This window comes from Macaca fascicularis, chromosome 16 (assembly GCF_037993035.2).
Source record: "Macaca fascicularis isolate 582-1 chromosome 16, T2T-MFA8v1.1".
In the NCBI taxonomy this organism is placed as follows: Eukaryota; Metazoa; Chordata; class Mammalia; order Primates; family Cercopithecidae; genus Macaca; species Macaca fascicularis.
Genome location: NC_088390.1, coordinates 60,901,725 through 60,923,546, shown reverse-complemented (window position 1 = coordinate 60,923,546; position 21,822 = coordinate 60,901,725). Strand labels below are relative to the sequence as shown.

Here is a 21,822-nt window from a genome sequence, read left to right as displayed (position 1 = left end):
GCACTCCACGGCCAGCGGCCTTTAAAGCAGCCGCCAGCCAGCGCCGCTGTAACCCCGCGCACCGGCAGGTCGCCGGCTCCTGCCCCTTTCAGTCTGCGCCGACGCGGCGGCCGGATCCCGGGGACTCCCCGTGCCGGGAATCTCCCGCCAGCTGCGCGCTGAGTCCAGGCGACGGCAGGAGCACGTGGAGAGGCCGGGTAGCCACAGCGGCAGCTCCAGCCGGGCCGGGCAGCGACATGGAAGGTGAGCCTCCAGCGCGCTTCTTTTCTCCGGGGTCTTTGAGAAGCTTGGCCTGTGCAAGCAGCAGAAAGAGTTTCTTATGAATCTCGGTTTTGCTTCTATTTATTTCTTTTGTCAAAAGTAAATATGAGGTATTTCAGAGGACAAAGTGCGTCGGTTCTCGTACGTCTCTCACTTGTCCTTCCCCCGCCCTTTGGAAAGTGATAACTTCTTTGCAATTTTATTTCTAAAGGGTTGTCAGACATGGGGGGTCTACCCTACATCTGCAGAGGAAGAGCACTTAAGGGGTGTCCCTGAAACGGCTGCAAATCTGGGGGTGGAATAACCAACACTTTTGGATATTTTTTCCTTCGTGGCCTCAGTGTTCATTGGAATTACGCTAATCTGAGTAACTTGTTTTCTTACAAGGGTAAATGGTGTCATCTGGGAAAGGTACATTTTAAAGCGGTTGGCACTTGCAGTTCCCTTGGGATTCGATCTTCTAAGAGTCTTCTTTACCCAACGCAAAAATCAGGTTTACTTTAGGAGTTTCATGTTAATTAATTTTGAAAGTCGTAACGCTATCCTCGCTTCTCAAACATTTTTCATTCTATACTTCCTTGGGATACCTAAAATTTCACACTGCTACTGTAAACTCTTCAGTGGTCTTTTCAACAAGTGTTTCTAAAACCTTGAAAATGGCAAATGCATCTCAACTGGGGGGATGGTGGAATTATGAAATTCAGAATTTCATTCTATTAAAAATGAGATATTGACACCTAACTAAAATGTTACTTTGATAAATATGAAGATTGTGAATATTTTCTTCATAATAATGGGAGGATCTCTAATTAACAATGAACTGATCTTTGGCAGCTTTATTTCTAGAGTATATTAAGTTATTAAAATATCAAAAATTTATGCTTTTAATTTTTTAAATTAGGGATTGAAAACTTAAAAAATTTTGCATTTTTAACATTTAAATAATGGTCTATTGAAGTGTACTTTTTAACAAAGGTTTTATTGGCCAATAGCAAGGAAAAAAAGTCGGGCTGTTGTATACTATGGGAAAAATAATTTTTAAAAAGCTCTTATGCTTTAATTATTACAAATGATTAATTTGTTTTTATGAAATTATAAATCAGTACTCCGACACTATTTTTCCTAGCCTTAACCATACCACATATCAAGGATAATGTACAGAATCATGTAAATCCATAGAAACTGGAGTATTTCTCTATAAATGTTAATACTTCCAAATTCATTTATTTAATGTAAAATTAAGAAACTAATCTTATTATATAGAATAAAGAAACATATCTTAGGTTATTGGTGTACTAACACAGATATTTAATAAGCCTGGATGAAGACTCGCTTAAGAAGAAAAGAATGAAAACTTGTGTAGAATTTAATTTACAATGTGTAGACTATAAATGGAAAGAGAATATAGATCAATAATTTTTAAAAGTTGTGTTTACATGATTAGATTAAATTTATAGGTCCATGGAGAGAGTGTAGATTATGCTTAATGCAAAAACTTTAACATTTAAATTTTAAAAAGAGGTTAATTATGTGAATTTGGCTATATTAATGTCAGGTCCTTGAGGATAGAGTGTTTGATGTGGTAAAATACCTAGTTCATTATGGCTACCCAAAATTGACTAATCTGTCCCATGTTTTTGATATTTAAAATATTTTTATATCATCTTGTGGTTTTGATTTAAGTCTAGAATAGAGATTTGGTCTGTAGTGTATACCTCTCTTGGCAATGTAAGAAAGTAGAATACTTCATGGAATGCTTTTATTTTCTGCCCAATTTGGGGGTCACATTGATTCATAACAGTTTATTTTACAATGCAATACTGAATATAATTCATTCAACATATAAAGTCATTTAGCAAATTCATTTATCTTTTAATTAATGTATTGAGACTTTCTGTGTATGAAGATGTCAGATGAATAAACTTTTGAAATAGAAATCTTGTAGAAATGAAGATTTAATGCATATACTAAATCAGAAGCTATAGCTTTTTAATTTTCTCACAATCTGTGACCTTAAATATTTTCTACCCAAAGACTCTTTATGAATCACTAAATTTTATTATTTGTACTATAACATCTCTTCTGTCTGTTATGGTCAGGAAATGAGGCGGTTCACAAACATGAATTTCACAGGTAATGGCAGACTTCTTATTTAATGTAAAACATTTTTATTTTTAACAATATTGAGTAAAAATTTTTCTAAGTATATTTATTACACAGCCCCCTGCTTTATAAGCAAGGTACACAAGAGATAAGTTTATCTCTGCAACTCTGAGTTACTGTTCTGACCATCAGATCATGTATTATTCCATAATATATTCTCACAGGGGTTTTGAGTGATGTAAAGCTGAATGCCCTACACCAAATATACCCAGGATATTGTACAATTTTTGTCTCCTTCTTGATGTTAGCTTATATTTCTTACCACATAGATTGTTTGGTAGTAGTTTTTTGTTTCAGGTCCCTTTCCATGTTCTGGATGGCTGAGATTAACGGACATAAAGCCTGTAGTTGATGGAATCTGTTTGTCCTCAGTTGTGAGCCTATGGAGGACGAAATACAAAGGTTTTAAGAAACAAAAGCCAGAGAAAGGCCATGGCGTCCTGGTAGAACATATTTTTTCAAAATTCCTGTTTGTGCTTCCTATAATCCAGTATGCTATTTCACGCTTCCATGTCTTTACTATTATGTTCACCCATTCTCTACTTGGTTATGCCTGCTCATCTTTCAAGACTCTGTTCAGGCATCATCGCCATGAAGGCTCTACGATGACCTTCTTCTGATGACCTCCTCCTAGTGCCTTCTGGTGATCACCCCTACCCACTCTCTCATGTTCCTTCACCTTGGCCAAGGGCCTCTCCTTTCTGTGTATACTTCTACCACATTGTGTTGAAATTATTTATTGATTTAGGTGTTTATTGCGCCTCTGGTCTTTAAGCTTCTGGAGAGCAGAGACTGTGTCTTGTTTTTGTACACTGAGTGCCAAGGACAGTTTCCGGTTCATAGAAGGCCCTCAGAATTTGTTGCATTCAATTAAAATAGTGCTGAAAAAGTACTTTTTATTATGTTTATTGTGATGCATTTTATTTAAATAAATTTTTAAAGTAGGAGATTGGGGCTAGTAATTATTTGATAAAACTCAGTAATTTTTTAACACTTAAGCTGTATAATTGAAAAAGAAAGCTTGGAAAACAAAAATGTTATTGGATATTTTTTGCTACACTGTCACTTAAAGCCAATTTTAACAAAATTAGATTTAGGGGGTACATGTGCAGGTTTCTTACATAAGTATATTATGTGATGCTGAGGTTTGGGCTTCTATTGATCCTGTCACCCAAATAACAACCATAGTATCCTATAGGTAGTTTTTCAGCCCTTGCCCTCCTCCCACCCTTCCCCATTTTAGGGTTCCCAGTGTCTAATTTGGGGGTCACATTAACTCATAACAGTCTATGTGTACCTAGTATTTAGCTCCCACTCGTAAGTGAGGACATGCGGTATTTGGTTTTCTGTTTCTGTGTTAATTCACTAATAATAATGGCCTCCAGCTGCATCCATGTTGTTGCAAAGGATATGATTTCATTCTTTTTTGTGTAAAGTCAAATTTTAACTGTTAAATTTACATAAGCAGATTTCAGGATCACAATTAGTCTTTTAAAATATCCATTGAATATGAGTAGAAATTTGTTTTCTCAGTTAGTAAGATATAGATGATGCCATAAAATTAGCATACATTTTCAAATGATACTTTTAAAATATATTGTTATAAACTTTTCATTCATATAAATGTATGTACTTACAGTTTTTTAGGACTAAAAGATTGTTGGTAGATCTTTTATCAGACATCCAGTTTTTTTGTTTTTTGTTTTTTGTTTTAGAGACAGGCCTCGCTCTGTTGCCCAGGCTACCACAAACTCCTAGGCTCAGACGATCCTCCTGCCTCAGCCTTCTGAGTAGCTAGGACTACAGGCATGCACCACCATAACCTGCTGATTTATTGTACAAACCACCATGACCTGCTAATTTAGTATCTTTTATTTTTTGTAGAAATGGGGGTCTCGTTATGTTGCTCAGGTTGGTCTTGAACTCCTAGCCACAAGTGATCCTTCCGCCTCAACCTTCCTAAGTGCTGGGATTACAGGAGTGAGCCACTGCACCTGGCCTAGATAGATGTCTGACGATAACTGGCTCATATGTCAAGCTATAGTTCCAGAACATGTATGAGAAGAACTGAGTGATTAACACAGAAACTTGCCTGTAGTAGGTGCTCAATAAATGTTTTTTGTCCTAAGGATTCATTAATTAATTTGAAAAGAGACCCTACACATCACAAGGCCATAGAATGTACTCTGCTATTTAGCCTTTATTAAATTTAGCTCCATATTAACTGGTACATTTATGATAATTAGAAATCATAAGGATGAGGCCAGGAGTGGTGGCTCACGCCTGTAATCCTAGCACTTTGGGAGGCTGAGGCGGGCAGATTGCTTGAGCCTGGGACTTCAAGACCATCCTGGGTAATGTGATAAAACCCTGACTCTACAAAAACTACAAAAATTAGCCAGGAGTGGTAGCACATGCCTATAGTAACAGCTACTTGGGAGGCTGAGGTAGGAAGATGGCTTGAGCCTGGGAGGTTGAGGCTACCGTGAGCCATGAGCGTGCCCCTGCACTCCAGCCTGGGCAACAGAGCAAGACCCTGTTTCAAAAAAAAAAAAAAATCATAAGGATGACACCAAGGCCTTTTGGATCACTAAAAAAAGATTCAATAATGAAACAATACTTATAATTTATTTATAACATATGTAGATTGAAAAGTAATCTGTTTATTAATATTACTATATTAATTAATATTATTTATTAATATTACTATATTAATTAATATTAATTAATATTACTATATAACTCATCAAAATACTTTTATCCCTAGTGATTCTGAATGGGATTATTTTTTCAGCCTAATTGAAATCTGGTTTTTGCATCCGAAATTAAAAGTTTTTTTTTTTAGTTAAAAAGTTATTTAAAAAATTTAAGGAATGGGCACAGTGGCTCACACCTGTAATCCCAGAACTTTGGGAGGCAAAGGTGGGAGGATTTCTTGAGGCCAGGAATTTGAGACCAGCCTGGGCAACATGGTGAGGCCCTATTTCATAAAAAATAATAATAAAATAAAAATAAATTGGCCTGGTGTGGTGGTGTGCACCTGTAGTCCCAGCTACTTGGGAGGCTGAGGTGGGAGGATGGCTTGACCTGGGAGTTTGAGGCTTCAGTTAGCTGTAATGACACCACTGCATTCCAGCATGGGCAACAGAGTGAGAACCTGTCTCAACAACAACAAAAAATTTAAGTCCAAAGTGGTATAGAGTAAATGAAAATAATATGGAATTACCATATTATATTAGATACCAATGCCATATGACAATATTATGTTAGATATTTGTCCAATCCAGGAGATAGTTAATAGCTAGGTACTTGATGGTTGCAGGCGCCTGTAGTCCAGTTACTTGGGTGGCTGAGACAGGATAATTGGTTGAACCCAGGAGGCGGAGATTTTGGTGAGCCAGGATCGCGCCACTGCACTCCAGCCTGGGCGACAGAGCGTGACTCCATCTCAAAAACAAACAAACAAACAAAAAAACAAAAAAGCAAACAAACAAACAAACTAGGTGCTTGATAATGGATATGAAACAAAGTACATTACTCTTTGCTTATTGTCAGTACTTAAAATCAGCTTACTGCGTGATTTTTTGTAACAGTGGAATTGGCAATATGTCACAAATTGTACTTAGTAGTATTCTTACAGATGAAATTTTTGGCACATTAGGTTATTGTGGGTTTACAAAGGAAAGTTTTCTTTCTTTCTTTTTTCTTTAAATAGAGACAAGGTCTTGCTGTGTTACCCAGGCTGGTCTTGAACTCCTGAGCACAAAAGATTCTCCTGCCTTGGCCTCCCAAAGTGCTAGGATTACAGGTGTGAGCCACCAATGCCCAGCCAATGAAGGAAACTTTTAAAATAAGAAATGGAAAACATTTCAATACTGTCACTCGTGAAACAGTACAAAGCTATTATTTTTCTACTCTGAATTATCTACGGATTATTCAACTAGGTTTCTTGTTTATTTTGTTGATTAATACACCTATAGCCCCTTCTAGACTATTAATTTCCAAAGTTTAGGGGTCTCTCTTTTTTTTTTTTTTAATTTTTGAGATGGGATCTCTCTACATTGTAGGTTGGTCTCAAACTCCTGGGCTCAAGCAATCCTCCCACCTCATCCTCTTGAGTAGCTGGGACTAGAGGCATGTGCCACCATGCGTAACTAGGGACCTTTTCATAACTGATGGTAACTAGTACCCAACCCAGTCCCCAGCACATAGTAGGCCTGTAGTCATATTTGTTTAATAAATTAATGAATGAGTTGCCTGTGTGTTTGGTCACTTGACTCTTTACTTGCCCAGCTTTTATAGTAAAAGGGAGGAAGGAAAATAGAGACATTCAAACTGGTAAATTTTGCTGGCTAATTTTTAAAGGTACTGTTAAAGGTTTAGTAGAAGAGATTGAAGTATTGGCTAAATCCAATATGTGAATACTGCCATTTTTCTAATCCACACCCCCCACAAAATACAATGCCTTCTAACTTTTGGCTTTATTTAATAATTTTGGTACATTTTTTATTTCAGTGAAGCACTGCAGTTTCCACAATAAACCATTTCTTCACAATAGATGTTTTGATTCTTAAAATTGTTGAACATAACTTCACTTAATTTGAATACTCTATCACAGCAACATCAGTTCATTTAAGAAGTACTGTCTATTAGAGAGACTATTAATTTGCCAGAATGTTTGGCACATCAGAACAATTTCCTGTTTCCTAGAGGAGTCTGTGGGTATGAGAAAAAGATCACTCTCACAAACCTATAACATTTTTATGGATATAGAATTACATCATAACTGATGGAAAATATTGTCCAGTATGAAAACTGGAAGTAACTAATTTTATTTATTTAACAACTAATCATTTTTGCTGTCATCTACCTCTATTTCTTTTTTTTTTTTTTTTTTTTTTTGAGACGGAGTCTCGCTCTGTCGCCCAGGCTGGAGTGCAGTGGCGTGATCTCAGCTCACTGCAAGCTCCGCCTCCCGGGTTCATGCCATTCTCCTGCCTCAGCCTCCCCAGTAGCTGGGACTACAGGCACCCGCCACCTCGCCTGGCTAGTTTTTTCTATTTTTTAGTAGAGACGGGGTTTCACCGTGTTAGCCAGGATGGTCTCGATCTCCTGACCTGGTGATCCGCCCGTCTCGGCCTCCCAAAGTGCTGGGATTACAGGCTTGAGCCACCGCGCCTGGCCCTACCTCTATTTCTGAGTTAAGAAATCCCTTAACCTAGACTGCTAAGAATCACTAATAGTTGATTTATATGCTTGCATACTGTGTAGGCAGTTCCACACATGTGCTTCACGGGCCAACTTGATTTAAATTTCATTTGAATTTCACATAAAATTCCAGACTTTAAAGTATTGAAGATGATCAGTGTATAAATTTATCCTCTGACCTCAGAATGAGACTTTTTTTTTCCAAATATTAAAATTTTATAAATGTGATGAGTAAAATCATGGTGCTGCTGGTCTTTTTTCTCCTGTGCATATTTTCACATGTAAAATTATTATTATTATTATTATTATTATTATTATTATTATTTTGAGACAGAGTCTGGCTCTTGTTGCCCAGGCTGGAATGTAGTGGTACGATCTCAGCTCAGTGCAACCTCCGCCTGCCAGGTTCAAGCAATTCTCCGGCCTCAGTCTCCCGAGTAGCTGGGATTACAGGTGCCCGCTACCGTGCCCGGCTAATTTTTGTACTTTTAGTAGAGACAGTATGTCACCATGATGGCCAGGCTGGTCTTGAACTCCTGATCTCAGATGATCCGCCCTTCTTGGCATTCCAAAGTGTTGGGATTACAGGCGTGAGCCACCGTGCTGTAAGTTATTTAAGTAAGAATATTATTAACAGTTTGTGACCAGCCTGGCCAACATGGTGAAACCACAGTGAAATCTACTAAAAATACAAAAATTAGCTGGGTGTGGTGGCACGTGCCTGTAATCCCAGCTACTTGGGAGGCTGAGTCAGGAGAATTGCTTGAACCCGTGAGGCCTAGGTTGCAGTGAGTGGAGATTGCACCACTGCACTCCAGCCTGGGTGACAGAGCCAGACTCCGTCTCAAAAAATTAATTAATTAATTAATTAAAAAGAATATTACTAACTGTCTTATTCCCTGTACTTCATTAAGTGCTTGTAAAGGCTAAGGCTCAGGTGCTTGGGGCATGTTTCTGTCACAGTATAGTAATCAACTACTCACTAACAAGGACATGTAACATGTAACCTTACAAGCATTTAAAAGATTTATAATATACATGTTATATTGTACATATACAATATATATTGTATATTAGAATACATGTTACATCATCATTGTATACTATAAATCTTAAATGCTTATAATAAGGTTAGGGCAATTCTTGTTTGATTTTTATGTTCAGAATTAAATAAAATGAATGTTAAATATTTTTGCGATTCAACTTTGAAGCAAAGCTTACTTACATCCTTTCTCAAGTTTCTGGGAATAGTTTAATTAAAAACTGTTCTGAAATAATAAGGTGAAGCACTCCTGCCTCAGCCTCCTGAGTAGCTGGGGTTACAGGCGTGTGCCAATACTGCCAGACTAATTTTTCAGATTTGAATTAGTAGGGCTAGGAGACCAGAATGCACAAGCAAGTACATAGCTTCTAAGTGTGCCAAGTCAATAGCACACTTCTCAATAGCTTCTCAATAGCACAATTCTCAATAAAAGGAATTTGGAGATTCTCAAAGGACTCTACAGATATCCATTACAAACATCAATGACCTAGCATGGACTTAGTTGCCCCAGACCTAAACAACTAGAACATGTTTACACATAATCCAATTTGGGGAGGGAGATCCAATCTATATAATAGGACAGATAATGATTGAACAAGTCGATATTAGGAATTCATGTAGTGCTTATAGATTTTATAACTACTGTAACTCTACACGGTGATACTTGATGATTATATGATGACCTTGAGGTGTTTCACCATTAGTCTCACATTTCAACAAGAATTAGGATTAGACACAAAAACAAGACAAAAACTTGTTTTTTTTGCAACAGAACACGGTTTATACCAAAATCTTATGTGGGATCAGATGCAAGTGTAATGTTCCAAATGAGAGATTGGAGAAGGAGCAAGAGACCACTGTTAAGCCCATCTTCCTCTTGCCATAGATCAGCACCTGTGGCAGCCCTCTGCAACCCTGGATTCCATAAAACACATTTTGAAAATGACTGATTTAGACCGTCACATGTTTTTCCTACTAGTAACCCTGTATCTAGACTTGCTTCTTTTAATCTGTTTTGAGGATTGCTGCCAGAATGATCTTCCTAAAATATAAAGTTATCCTCCTACTCAAACACCATTTAAAATATTTTTTAGTTGGACATTTAAGATACTCCACAACGTAGCTTCAGTACCTTTCCAGCGGTATCTTCTGTCCTCTAATGTGACTCTGGACTGCTTAGTATTCCCTGTTCAGGCATTGCTTTCCCTCACTCCCCATTTTTCTAATGCTGTTCTTCCAACTCAACAAGTCCAAAAATGAACTAATTTTCTCTCCATTACAAACCAACTTCTTCTGACTTCCCAGCACTGTGAATAGCACCACAATCATGCCAACTGAAATCCTCACTCATCCATTATGGTCTATTCCAAATGCCGTCTCCTTTAGGAAGCCATCCCTCATTCTAAGAGGAATCCTCCCTTTTCTGAAACATAGTGACATTTTGTGCTATCTAATGACTTCAAGGCTCTAACTCTGTTTTATGTTCAAACATGACGCATTTTTGCATGGTTTTAGTACACTGTAATTTGTCTAGGATTGCAATTACCATGTACATTGAGGGAGGATTTTTTTTGTTTCGTTTAGAGCTTAGCCTCTTTTACCGTTTTATTATTGTTTTTTATTTAATCCATGGTTTTATTTCCTTGTTTTTAAAATTTTATTTCCTTGTTTTTTTTTTTTTTTTTTTTGAAATTGATGCAGCATGCATCCTTCTGCATTTAGCTATGGCATTCATGGTGATTCTATAAATATGTCTATCTACCTTATTCTGTCTTCTGGAATAATTGTGCTGGTGCATTTGCATTTTGAAATATAGAGTATTATTTACTCTCACTTATTTCACCTTTATATTACAATTGGGACTTTGTTTTTCTGGTTTTTGTTTTTTTTGTTTGAGACAGAGTCTTGCTCTGTCACCCAGGCTGGAATGCTGTGACGTGATCTAGGCTCGCTGCAACCTCCGCCTCTCGGGTTCAAGCGATTCTCCTGCCTCAGCCTCCTGAGTAGCTGGGATTACAGGCATGCGCCACCACGCCCAGCTAATTTTGTATTTTTAGTAGAGACAGGGTTTCACCATATTGGCCAGGCTGGTCTCGAACTCCAGACCTCGTGATCCACCTGCCTCGGCCTCCGCAAAGTTCTGGGATTACAAGTGTGAACCACCATGCTCGGCCTACTTTTTTTTTGACGGAGTTTCGCTCTTGTTGCCCAGGATGGAGGGGAATGGCACGATCTCAGCTCACTGCAACCTTCACCTCCCAGGTTCAAGCAGTTCTTCTGCCCCAGCCTCCCGAGTAGCTGGGATTACAGGCATGCGCCACCACACCCGGCTAATTTGTATTTTTAGTAGAGACAGGGTTTCTCCATGTTGGTCAGGCTAGCCTCGAACTCCTGACCTCAGGTGATCCACCTGCCTTGGCTTCCCAAAGTGCTGGAATTACAGGTGTGAGCCACCGCTCCTGGCCTGTTATTTTTTTTAAATAAAAAAAATTTTGACCAGCATTGCTTACAGTTTAAACAGTATCAGCAAAACCTATCATCACTCTGATAGCATACATTGCATCAGTGGTGGGTCGTCTTCACATATGTACTTAACATATGTTTTTTATTGTTTAAAAGATTTTAAAAGATAGTTGAAGAACGACAGTTTTATAACATTTAATTTTGAGGAATCTTGTAATACAACATTTATTATACAATATAATTCAAAAGTCAGAAATCTTCATTCTTCATTCTAAAACTATTTATTGAATACCTGTTTTGTGCCACATATGCAAATACTGGCAATACAGTGGTGAACAAGGCAGGCAAAGCTTTGGCCCTTACAGACCAAAGAACAAGTAATAACAATTGAAATAATTAAATTTATGCTAAGTGCTATGAAGGAAATAAAAAGAATGCTAATATGGAGAGTAATGGTAGGAGGCAGGCTCAGGAACCTCTCCTCTAAAGAAGAGGTCTGGCTAGTGATAGGAATTTGGCTTTGGCTGTCTTCTTCAGCAAATAGATGATTTTTTTTTTTTTTTTTTTTTTTTTTTGTGAGATGGGGTCTCACTCTTGTCACCGAGGCTGGAGTGCAGTGGCACAATCTTGGCTAACTGCAACCTCCGCCTCAGGGGTTCAAGCAATTCTCCTGCCTCAGCCTCCTGAGTAGCTAGGATTACAGGTGCACCACCACGCCCGGCTAGTTTTTGTATTTTTAGTAGAGAACAGGGTTTCACCTTGATGGTCAGGTTGGTCTAGAACTCCTGACCTCTTGATCCGCCTGCCCCCGGCCTCCCAAAGTGCTGGGGATTATGGGCGTGAGCCACCGCGCCCAGTCAATGATATTTAAAGCCAAGGGAATGAATGGGATCACCTAAACAGAGAATATATTGAGAGAAGTGCTCTCAGGATAGTGCCTGGAGACATACCTCATTTGGTCAGGTAGAGGAGAAGCCAGCAAAAGAGAAAGAGCAGCCAGTGAGACAGGAAGAAAACCATCAGAGTGTGGTGTAACGGAATTCAAGAAAGGAGAGTATTTCATGAAGGAGTGGGTGGTCAGCTATGTTGAATGTGGCTGAGAAATCAAGCAAGATAAGGACAAAGAGTGTGGTTGGTTTTGGCAACATAACACTTGCTAGTGACCTTGACAAAAGTGGTTTCTGTGGAGTGGTGGGGATGGAAACCAAATTGAAGTGGTTAAAGCGGGAATGGGAATAGAGGAAGTAGAAACGTTGATTACAAACCATTTTTTTCCAGAAGTTTAGCTATGAGGGTGAAGAAGAGAAATCAGTGGGATGTTGCTGGAGGGAAATGTGGATTAAGAGAGGTTTTTGTTTGTTTTTGTTTTTCAAAGATAAGTGACATTTACACTATCTGTAGCTTAAGTTTATTGAAAGAAAAATACCGATATTGAAACATTTGAAATCCCAATTTGCAGGGAAGTTTGGGGAATTAGTGATCACTGAAAACATCTTCATATTTAGTTTATGCATGACATGTAAATCAATTTGATTTTTAAGCTATATATGGAACCCATTCAGTGAGTGGTTGGTGTAGATGCAACTTATAAAAATTCTGTAGCAGAATCATGAGAAACTCTTGAAATTCAAAGTTTTTTCCAAAAGCAAGAAGATACTGTTATAATTGCATTTCTTAGGTTTAGGATTTAGATATTTGGAGATGTGTCGGTGTTCAATGGATTTTCTTTAAATCAAGGAATAACATACAATTAAAGTGCACATATCTTTTGTATGTAGTTTGATTATTTTTCATCTATATACAACCTTGCAGATCAACATATGGAACATTTGCATCATCTCAGAAGGTTTCCTTGTGTCCATTTATTGTTAATTTCTCCCTTTGCCCGAAATTAATCACTATTCAGACTTCTATCCTCATAGGTAGTTTTCCTGTTGTTGAATTTCATATAAATTAATTGTACAGTATATGCTTTTCTGGGGTCTAGCTTCTTTTCCTCAGTAGATTTTTGAGATCCATCCAAGTCATTATATTTATTAGTAGTTCACTCTCTTTTATTATTGAGTAGTATGGATATATCACAATTTATACCTTCTGCTGTTGATGGACAATTGATTGTTTCCAGTGTTTGGCTGTATTACAAACATTCTTTTGCATGTCTTTTGGTGGACATATATATATTCATGTCTCTTGAATATATACCTAGGTGGCCAGGCACAGTGGCTCACGCCTGTAATTCCCCCACTTTGGGAGACCGAGGTGGGCAGATCACTTGAGCCCAGGAGTTCAACACCACCCTGAGCAACATGGTGAAATCCTGTCTCTACAAGAAAAAGTACAAAAATTAGCCAGGCCTAGTGGTGTGCGCCTGTAGTCCCAATACTGGGAGGTCAAGGCTGCAATGAGCCATGATCACACTACTCCAGCCTGAGTGACAGAGCAACTCTCTCTCTATATATAAATATATATATATAAAAATATATATATATATAATATATATAAAATACACACACACACACACACACACACACACACACACACACACACACCCCAGGACTACCATTTCTGGGTTCTAATGTAGGTGTATGTTTAGCTTTGATACATATTGCCAAAGAGTTTCCAAAGTGGTTGGATCAGTTTACCCTCCCACTAGCAATGTCTGAGAGTTACACTTGTTCCACATCTTTTTGTTAACACTTGCTATTATCAGTCTTTTTAATTTTTGCCATTCTTATGGGTGTGTAGGGAGTGGTATTTCATTGTGGTTTTAATTTGCATTTTCCTGATGAGTAATTACATTGAATGTCTTTTCTTATATTTATCGGCCATTTGGATCCTCTTTCCTGAAGTGTCTAAGGTCTTCTGGTCATTTAGGTTTTTTTTTTTTTTCTTTTTTTTTTCTCTTGAGACGGAGTCTCCCTCTGTCGCCCAGGCTGGAGTTCAGTGGCACAATCTTGATTTACGGCAGCCTTCACCTCCCAGCGATTCTCCTGCCTCAGCCTCCTGAGTGAGTAGCTGGGATTACAGGTGCCCACCACCATGCCTGGCTAAATTTTGTATTTTTAGTAGAGATGGGGTTTCACCATATTGGCCAGGCTGGTCTCAAACTGCTGACCTCAGGTGATCCGCCTGCCTTGGCCTCCCAAAGTGCTGGGATTACAGGCATGAGCCACTGCACCCAGCCAGGAATGTGTACTTTGTCAAATGTGTAATATAAAGACTTTCTCCCAGTCTTTAACTTGTTTATTTTTCTTAATCTATTTGATGAACAGAATTCATAATTTTAATGAAGATTAATTGATCAGTTTCTTTTTTGTGACTAAGTGCTGCTTATATCTTGCTAAAGAATTCTTTGTGGGGCACATTGGCTCCCGCCTGTAATCCTAGCACTTTGGGAGGGTGAGGTGGGAGGATCATTCAAGGCCAAGAGTTTAAGACCAGCCTGGGCAACATAACGAGACCCCATCTCTCCAAACATTTTTTAAAACATTAGCTGAGGATGGTGATGCACACCTGTAGTCCCAGCTACTCAGGAAGCTGAGGTGGGCAGATTGCTTAAGCCCAGGAGTTCGGGGCTGCAGTGAGCTACGTCATGTCACTGCATTCCAGCCTGTGCAACAGAGTGAGACCCTGTCTCTAAGAAAAAAAGAAAAATCTTTACCTACTCCAGGGTCATGAAAATATTCTGTTTTCCTCTAGAAGTTTGATTGTTTCAACTTTCATATTTAGCTCTGTTACCCACTTCAAATTAATGATTTTATTTTTGGCTCCAGCTTTTTTACAGTTATAAAACTAGGCTTCATTTCAATATGTTGGATTCAATCATTTTACCAGAAACATCTTTTTAAAGTAGTAATGACTGGCCTGGCGCGGTGGCTCACGCCTGTAATCCCAGCACTTTGGGAAGCCGAGACGGGTGGATCACAAGGTCAGGAGATCGAGACCATCCTGGCTAACACGGTGAAACCCCATTTCTACTAAAAATACAAAAAATTAGCCAGGCGTGGTGGCGGGCGCCTGTAGTCCCAGCTACTCGGGAGGCTGAGGCAGGAGAATGGCGTGAACCCGGGAGGTGGAGCTTGCAGTGAGCCGAGATCGCGCCACTGCACTCCAGTCTGGGCCACACAGCGAGACTCTGTCTCTAAAATAAATAAATAAATAAATAAAGTAGCAATGACATGAAATGCCCATTTTTCCTTTTCTCTCTGCATGTTCATTTGGTAGCATGTGATATACAAGGTAAAATTGGAATATACGTTTTTGTCTACAACTTAAGGGTAACTGACCTTTTCAGGAAAATAACACTAGACACTGACTTTGTTGTTTTAACTACAGTTGTCAGCAATTCCTCTGCGCCCCACGGTCTACGATTTCCTTATTAAACACATAATCTAGTAGAAAAAATGAAATGCATTATTTTTTTTAAAGGGGGAGGGTAGGAAGAACTGAAATAGTTACGTGGTTATATTTGATCTGGTGTTTTTAAACAAGCAGTCTTGATGTTTCTTAACATTTACCTTAGCTCAAGGAAATAGGGAAGGAAGTATTTCATGATTGGAGGGATTACTCTCACTTTAACGCATGTCTTTGTTTTTGTTATCTTCCTTTCCCCCCAGTCAGCAATAGTGCACAGTCAGTTGAGGTGTTTGAAATTAACTGGATCCAAAATCTCTTCTAGTTCTGGCCTTCTAAAATCTATAATCTGTATAGGAAGGCATTTAAAACACGATTTAAATTCTCTGAAGCAACAGTAAAACTCAAGAGACAAATCCTGCTTCTCTTCTTAATGTGTCACTGACTTTGTGCCCTTGGGCAATTACTGGCCTTTATGTTTTTTGGCATTATTTGTATCTTGGATTTTGTCTGTAAAATGGGGAAAATAATAAATGCCATTGCCCCTATTTATCTTCCAAAAATGTTATGAGAAAAAAAGAAATCTCATTGCACTATTAAGCTGAGTGCTTGATGCCACGTTTTTGGAGAGCCACAGGCAAACAAAAACGGGTTCAGAAGACAGCTCTCACCATGGTCAAGAAACTGAGTGGTAGCATCTGAGCTATCCTGTTATACTTACACTGTATGTTATACTTATCCTGTATGTTCCCAGAAAGCTGAACTAGGACCTGAAATAGACATTTCGGAAATTTGAGTTCAGCTACATTTAAGAAAGAATACTTTTAACTACTAGAGTTTTTCTGAAATGGAAAGGAATAACTTCTGTATTATTCTAAGGATTCAAGCAGAAGCTGTATAACCCAAGTAGGGGGATATTAGGGGACATTCAAACATCAGATGGCAGGGGAAGGAGAGGTAAGCTAGTTACGATAATAATTTCAATTCTAATATGCTAATTTCATCAGTGATAGGGATCATTTTTCATCCTACAGAACTGTTCTTGTACTGATGGAATTTGAGGAATGATTATATATGATGGTGATAGGGCGAACTGGTAAAGGATTTTGCAGAAATGACAACTAACACTTCTCTGCCACATTTATGGACCCAGGTGTTAATGTTGCAATTGTGAAAACATTCTAGTAATCAGTGCCTCAATTTCTGAAACTTTTACTTAAAAAGTAAAAGTGAACATTTTAGATAAGATAAACTTTTTCTTTTTTAAAAAGAGGTATGGGTATAAAGGACTCCACTTACTATTATAAAGAAGGAATGGAATATCAACATTCAGAGACAGCTTTCTGGCAGCTGTCAGGCACCAGAGGTGCCTGGCAGCTGGCAAACTCAATACAGGCTTCTTTCTGAGATTTGACATTTTGCTTTCCTTTAGTGCTTATACTTCCTACTGGGAAAACAGACCATGGAGTAGAAATATAATCTCTGAAATTAAGAGGAAAATTTTATTAGCTAATATTCTTAATTGAATGGTAATTATTTAATAGTACAGTATTAGAAATAAAGGCAAGTTTATAACCATTAGAATCAAAAACATGATTGCACATTTTTGTTGCAAAGGTAATTATTTGGTTTTGTTCATAGATAATTTATATTTGAACTAATAGGTAACGCATTCATATGTGAACTTCCATGAAATCTCAGTTAACTAGACTCCTGCCATTTCCAAGTTTAAATTTTGTTTATAATCTGCCCCTTTTCATTTTATAGCACATGAAATGTTAGAAACTCTGAAAAAAAAAAAAAAGAACCTTGGTATCTTAAAAAAACTAACTGGTGAAAAGATTTATATAGTATCATTGTCAATGAAAAGAGAATCTAAAAGACTAAAAACAAATTTGAAATTGTCATCCCTCAGTAAGCTATGATGAAGTCTCATTTTCTATACTGGCAGAAAACAATTTGAGATTGCTAGAATGGCTATGAAGAGCTATGAATGGGAGAGTGCTGTGGAACACTGCAAAAGAAATAAGCTTTAACTTTTACAGTCCAATATATATGTCAGTATCTCAGTAATAGAATAGTTGTGTCCGTTAGAAGATGTGTTATTTAAGAGATAAGGTGTTAATGGAAAACACTTATGTTTTAATTAAACCTTAAAACATATCAGGAGATTGGTTATTTAGTTGTGGAAAGAGCAAAAAGACAAATGAAATAGGTATTAACTAGAGTTTTCTGCTAGATTACAACTCTGGCTTTTAAATGAGATAAGAAAATGGTTTTATCTAATGATACCAAAAAATCCTGATGAAAACATGATGCTAAGTGTATATTTGTATACATACATGTATGTTCATTTTAAAATATTTTATCTGGATATTTGGCATCCTGAAGTGGATATTTTTACCCTCTGAAAAGTCACATTAATTTTTCAATCACTGACATTTGTAAAGTGCTTTGTATGAAAGGTGCTGTCTAAATGTTTTATTTCTTTGATTACTGCATCAATGAAAACCACAACTTTCTCTTCAAATTCCAATTGCAGGGTTTTGAAAGTAACCATAGAAGTATTAGTAATAGACCTAGAACAGGGCTCCATACACTGTTTCTGTAAAGGACCAGATAGCAAATGTTTTAGGCTTTGTGGGTCATATGGTCTCTGTCACACTACTTAGTTGGACTGGTGGAGTACAAAAGCAGCCACAGACAATATACAAATGAATGGGTTTAGCTGTGTTCCAATAAAACCTTTTTTTTTTTTTTTTTGGAGACAGAGTCTCAGCCTGTTGCCCAAGGCTGGAATGCAATGGGGCAATCTCAGCTCATTGAAACTTCTGCCTGTCAGGTTCAAGCGATTCTCCTGCCTCCCCTTCCTGAGTAGTTGGGATTATAGGCACCTGCCACCAAGCCTGGCTAAATTTTTTGTATTTTTAGTAAAGACGGGGTTTCCCCATGTTGGCCAGGCTGGTCTCAAACTCCTGACCTCAAGTGATCACCTGCCTTGGCCTCCCAAAGTGCTGGGATTACAGGTGTGAGCCACTGCACCTGGCCTCCGATAAAACTTTATTGATGAACACTGCAATTTGAATTTTATAAAAATGTTCAAGTGTATTCTTCTGATTTTTAAAAACCACTTAAAAATGTAAAAACCATTCTTAGCTCACAGGCAGTACACTAACTGGCAGTGAGCCATAGTTTGCAAAAACCTTGATTTAGTATGTTTGTAGGGATCAACAATAGAGATATAAAACTTCACTTGTTCATTCAGCAAATATTTATTCAGTGTCCATCATGACCTGACACTAGTGTGGGGGCTGAAGATACAGCAATACAAAACAGACAACATCCCTGTTCTCATGGAGCTTACATTCTTGTGGGGAAAGATAGATTTTAAAAAATGAGTGATGATGATCTGGGAGGCCGAGGCGGGTGGATCACCTGAGGTCAGGAGTTCGAGACCAGCCTGACCAACATGGAGAAACCCCGTCTCTACTAAAAATACAAAATTAGCTGAGCTTGGTGGCGCATGCCTGTAATCCCAGCTACTCAGGAGGCTGAGGCAGGAGAATCGCTTGAACTGGGGAGGCGGAGGTTGCGGTGAGCTGAGATCATGCCATTGCACTGTAGCCTGGACAACAAGAGCAAAAAAAAAAAAAAACAAAACACTCCGTCTCAAAAAAAAATGAATGATGGTGATTAGGAAGAAATTTTATAAAGAAAAATAAAGCAAGGTAAGAGGAAAGAAAATGACAATGGAGGATGACATTTTACATAGGGTAATAGGTAAACCTTGTTTGAAAAGGTGACTTTTAAGCAGATACCTGAACGAAAAGAGAAATTGAGCCAAGTGGCTTCTAGGAGGAAAGCATTATAGTCAGGGGGAAGGGTAAATGCGAAGGCCTTGTGGCAGGAGCATGCTTTCCCTGTTCAAATAACAGGAGAAATGTAGACAATTGATGAGATTTATATTTCAACAAAATTAACCCACTCCAGGATTCTTCCATCATTTGCACCAGCTATGTATAAACATCAGTACAGGAAACTATATTTCTATCAAAAGCAACATAGGGACTCTTCCTACTTAACTTTGTAGAGCATTCTTTTGGAAAATATTTCAAAGCTATGTTGACTGCCTACACATTAAAAAGACCACAGTAGACCCCATCAAATGGAAACTTTTTGTGGGTTTGTTAGGGGGGACTGAAGTGTAAAGAAGTTACAAAATGATCAATTAAAAACTAAGATGTTTTTGCTGCATTTAGAAATATTTAACAACTTTCTGGTCTTCAACTGGGAGTTCCTTCACCATCTGTCCACTCCTGTCTTTGAATGGGCTTCATGCCCCTATAAATAGCTTGAAGTTTAGGAAGGGAAATGTACTTCAATCTATCTTGTTGTTGTGTTTTAATTTAGTAGTTAAGAAGAACATTCATGTGGCCCGATCATAGACCGTTTTCCTATCTCTTTTAAGTTATGAATGCTAAGGTAGTTAGAATCTCATTTTTCTCTTAGAAACTACACTCAGTTACTTCTGGTGTTATTTACAGTACACAAAGGACACTTTAAAAACATTGAGAGCTATTTAAATGTCAGAGGGTTTAAAATGTTCAGGGGACCAAGACCTTTTGCCTTTAGTTCACCAAATCAAAAGCCATCTTTCTGTGTAGTGACTAAAAGATGTTCCCACACGAAGGTTGCTCATGCAAAAGCTTTGAGCTAGTTTTCGGTCTTTCTTTTTTTCCCCTCCGTTAAGAATCCTTTCAGCAGGCAGTTGAAAGTTTCATAGTTAGCGTTTTTAAAAAACACTATCAAACTTACAGAAAAGTTGCAATACAGCACAAAAAAGCTTTTTTTTCCTGCAAGTTTTGAAAGTAATGTTGCTGACACGGTGTTCTATCCCTCCCCTATGCTTTAGTGTATGTGCCCTGCCCTCACAATAAAATCATCAAAACCAGGAAATCAACATTGATACATTACTACCATTCAATCCTCAGACCCCATTCAGGTTTCTCCAATTGCTTCTATGATGTTCGTTACCACAAGAGATTTCGGTTCAGAATCACACATTGCTTGTCGTGTCATGTCTCTTTCCTCTCCTTCAGTCTGGAACAGTTCCTCAGTCTTTCATGACCTTGAAACTTTTGAGGATTATAAGCCAGCTGCTTTGTAAACTATCCCTGCAAATTTGAGTTTGGTTGTTTCTTTATGATTTGATTCGTGTTTTGCATATTTGGCAGGAATATCACAGAAGTGATGCTGTGTTCTACTCACTATCCCAAGGCACATAATTTTTGTTTGTCCCATTACTGATGATGATCACATGTAACTTTGCTCAGTTACAGTGATATCAAACAGGCTTTTCCATTATATAGGTGCTCTTTTCTTTCAACCTTGTAATTAATAAGTATTTTTGGAGAGAAGTACTTTGAAACTATATAAATATCCCATTTGTCATCAGACTTTTAATTTATTCATTTATTAATATCAGAATGTACTCGTGAATTTCTGGTTTTTTTAATGGGTTATAATCTAATACTATTATTATCTTTATGCTCCCTTGTCCCAGATTTGGCCAATGGAAACCCCTTCAAGATGACTGCTCTATCCTTTTAAGATATCCTCTTCATTCTGTGAGCACTTCCTTGTTTTCTGGCACAGCAAAATGTTCCAGACTCATGTTTTCAATTCTCATGTCTTAGCCACCCCAGTAGCTGATACTAAGGTATGCGCCACCATACCTAGCTAATTTTTGTATTTCTAGTAGAGATGGGGTTTCGCCACATTGGCCAGTCTTTTCTCAAACACTTGAGGCTGAGGCGGGCCTCAAATGAGCCACCCAAAATGCTGGGATTATAGGAGTGAGCCACTATGCCCAGCTTGGAGTAAACCATTTCCTCAGGGAGCCTCATTCCTTTAAATGAAGAATAATATTTAGAAGTTAATATCTTGAAGCTATTGTAGTTTCACTGTTCCTAGATGCTCTCAGTGAACAGGGAAAGGGACTGTATTTATGTATACCCATGTACACACATTTACATCTATATTTTGTATCTTTTTTTTTTTTGCTTTGTTGTCATCCAGGCTGGAGTGCAGTGGCACCATCATAGCTCACTGCAGCCTCGAACTTGTGAGTTCAAGTGATTCTCCTGCTTCAGCCTCCTGAGTAGCTAGGACTACAGGTGCACTTCACCACACCCTTCTAATTTTAATATTTTTTTGTAGAGACAGGGTCTCACTATGTTGCCCAGGCTAGTCTTAAACTCCTGGTGTCAAGCAAGGCTTGGGAGGCCAAGCCTTGGCCTCCCAAAGTGCTGGGATTACAGGCATAAGCCACC

The 21,822-nt window shown here is 38.1% G+C and overlaps 1 protein-coding gene across 1 annotated transcript in view; it reads left to right on the top strand.

Annotated features, from left to right (window-relative positions):
• The window catches only part of IKZF3 (IKAROS family zinc finger 3), a 96,477-nt gene continuing 74,655 nt past the window's right edge, over window positions 1-21,822 (top strand). Inside the window, exon 1 of the mRNA XM_005584044.5 lies at window positions 1-243. Coding sequence (XP_005584101.1) covers window positions 237-243 — 7 coding nt within the window. The 5' untranslated portion in view covers window positions 1-236. The remainder of the gene's footprint in view (window positions 244-21,822) is intronic.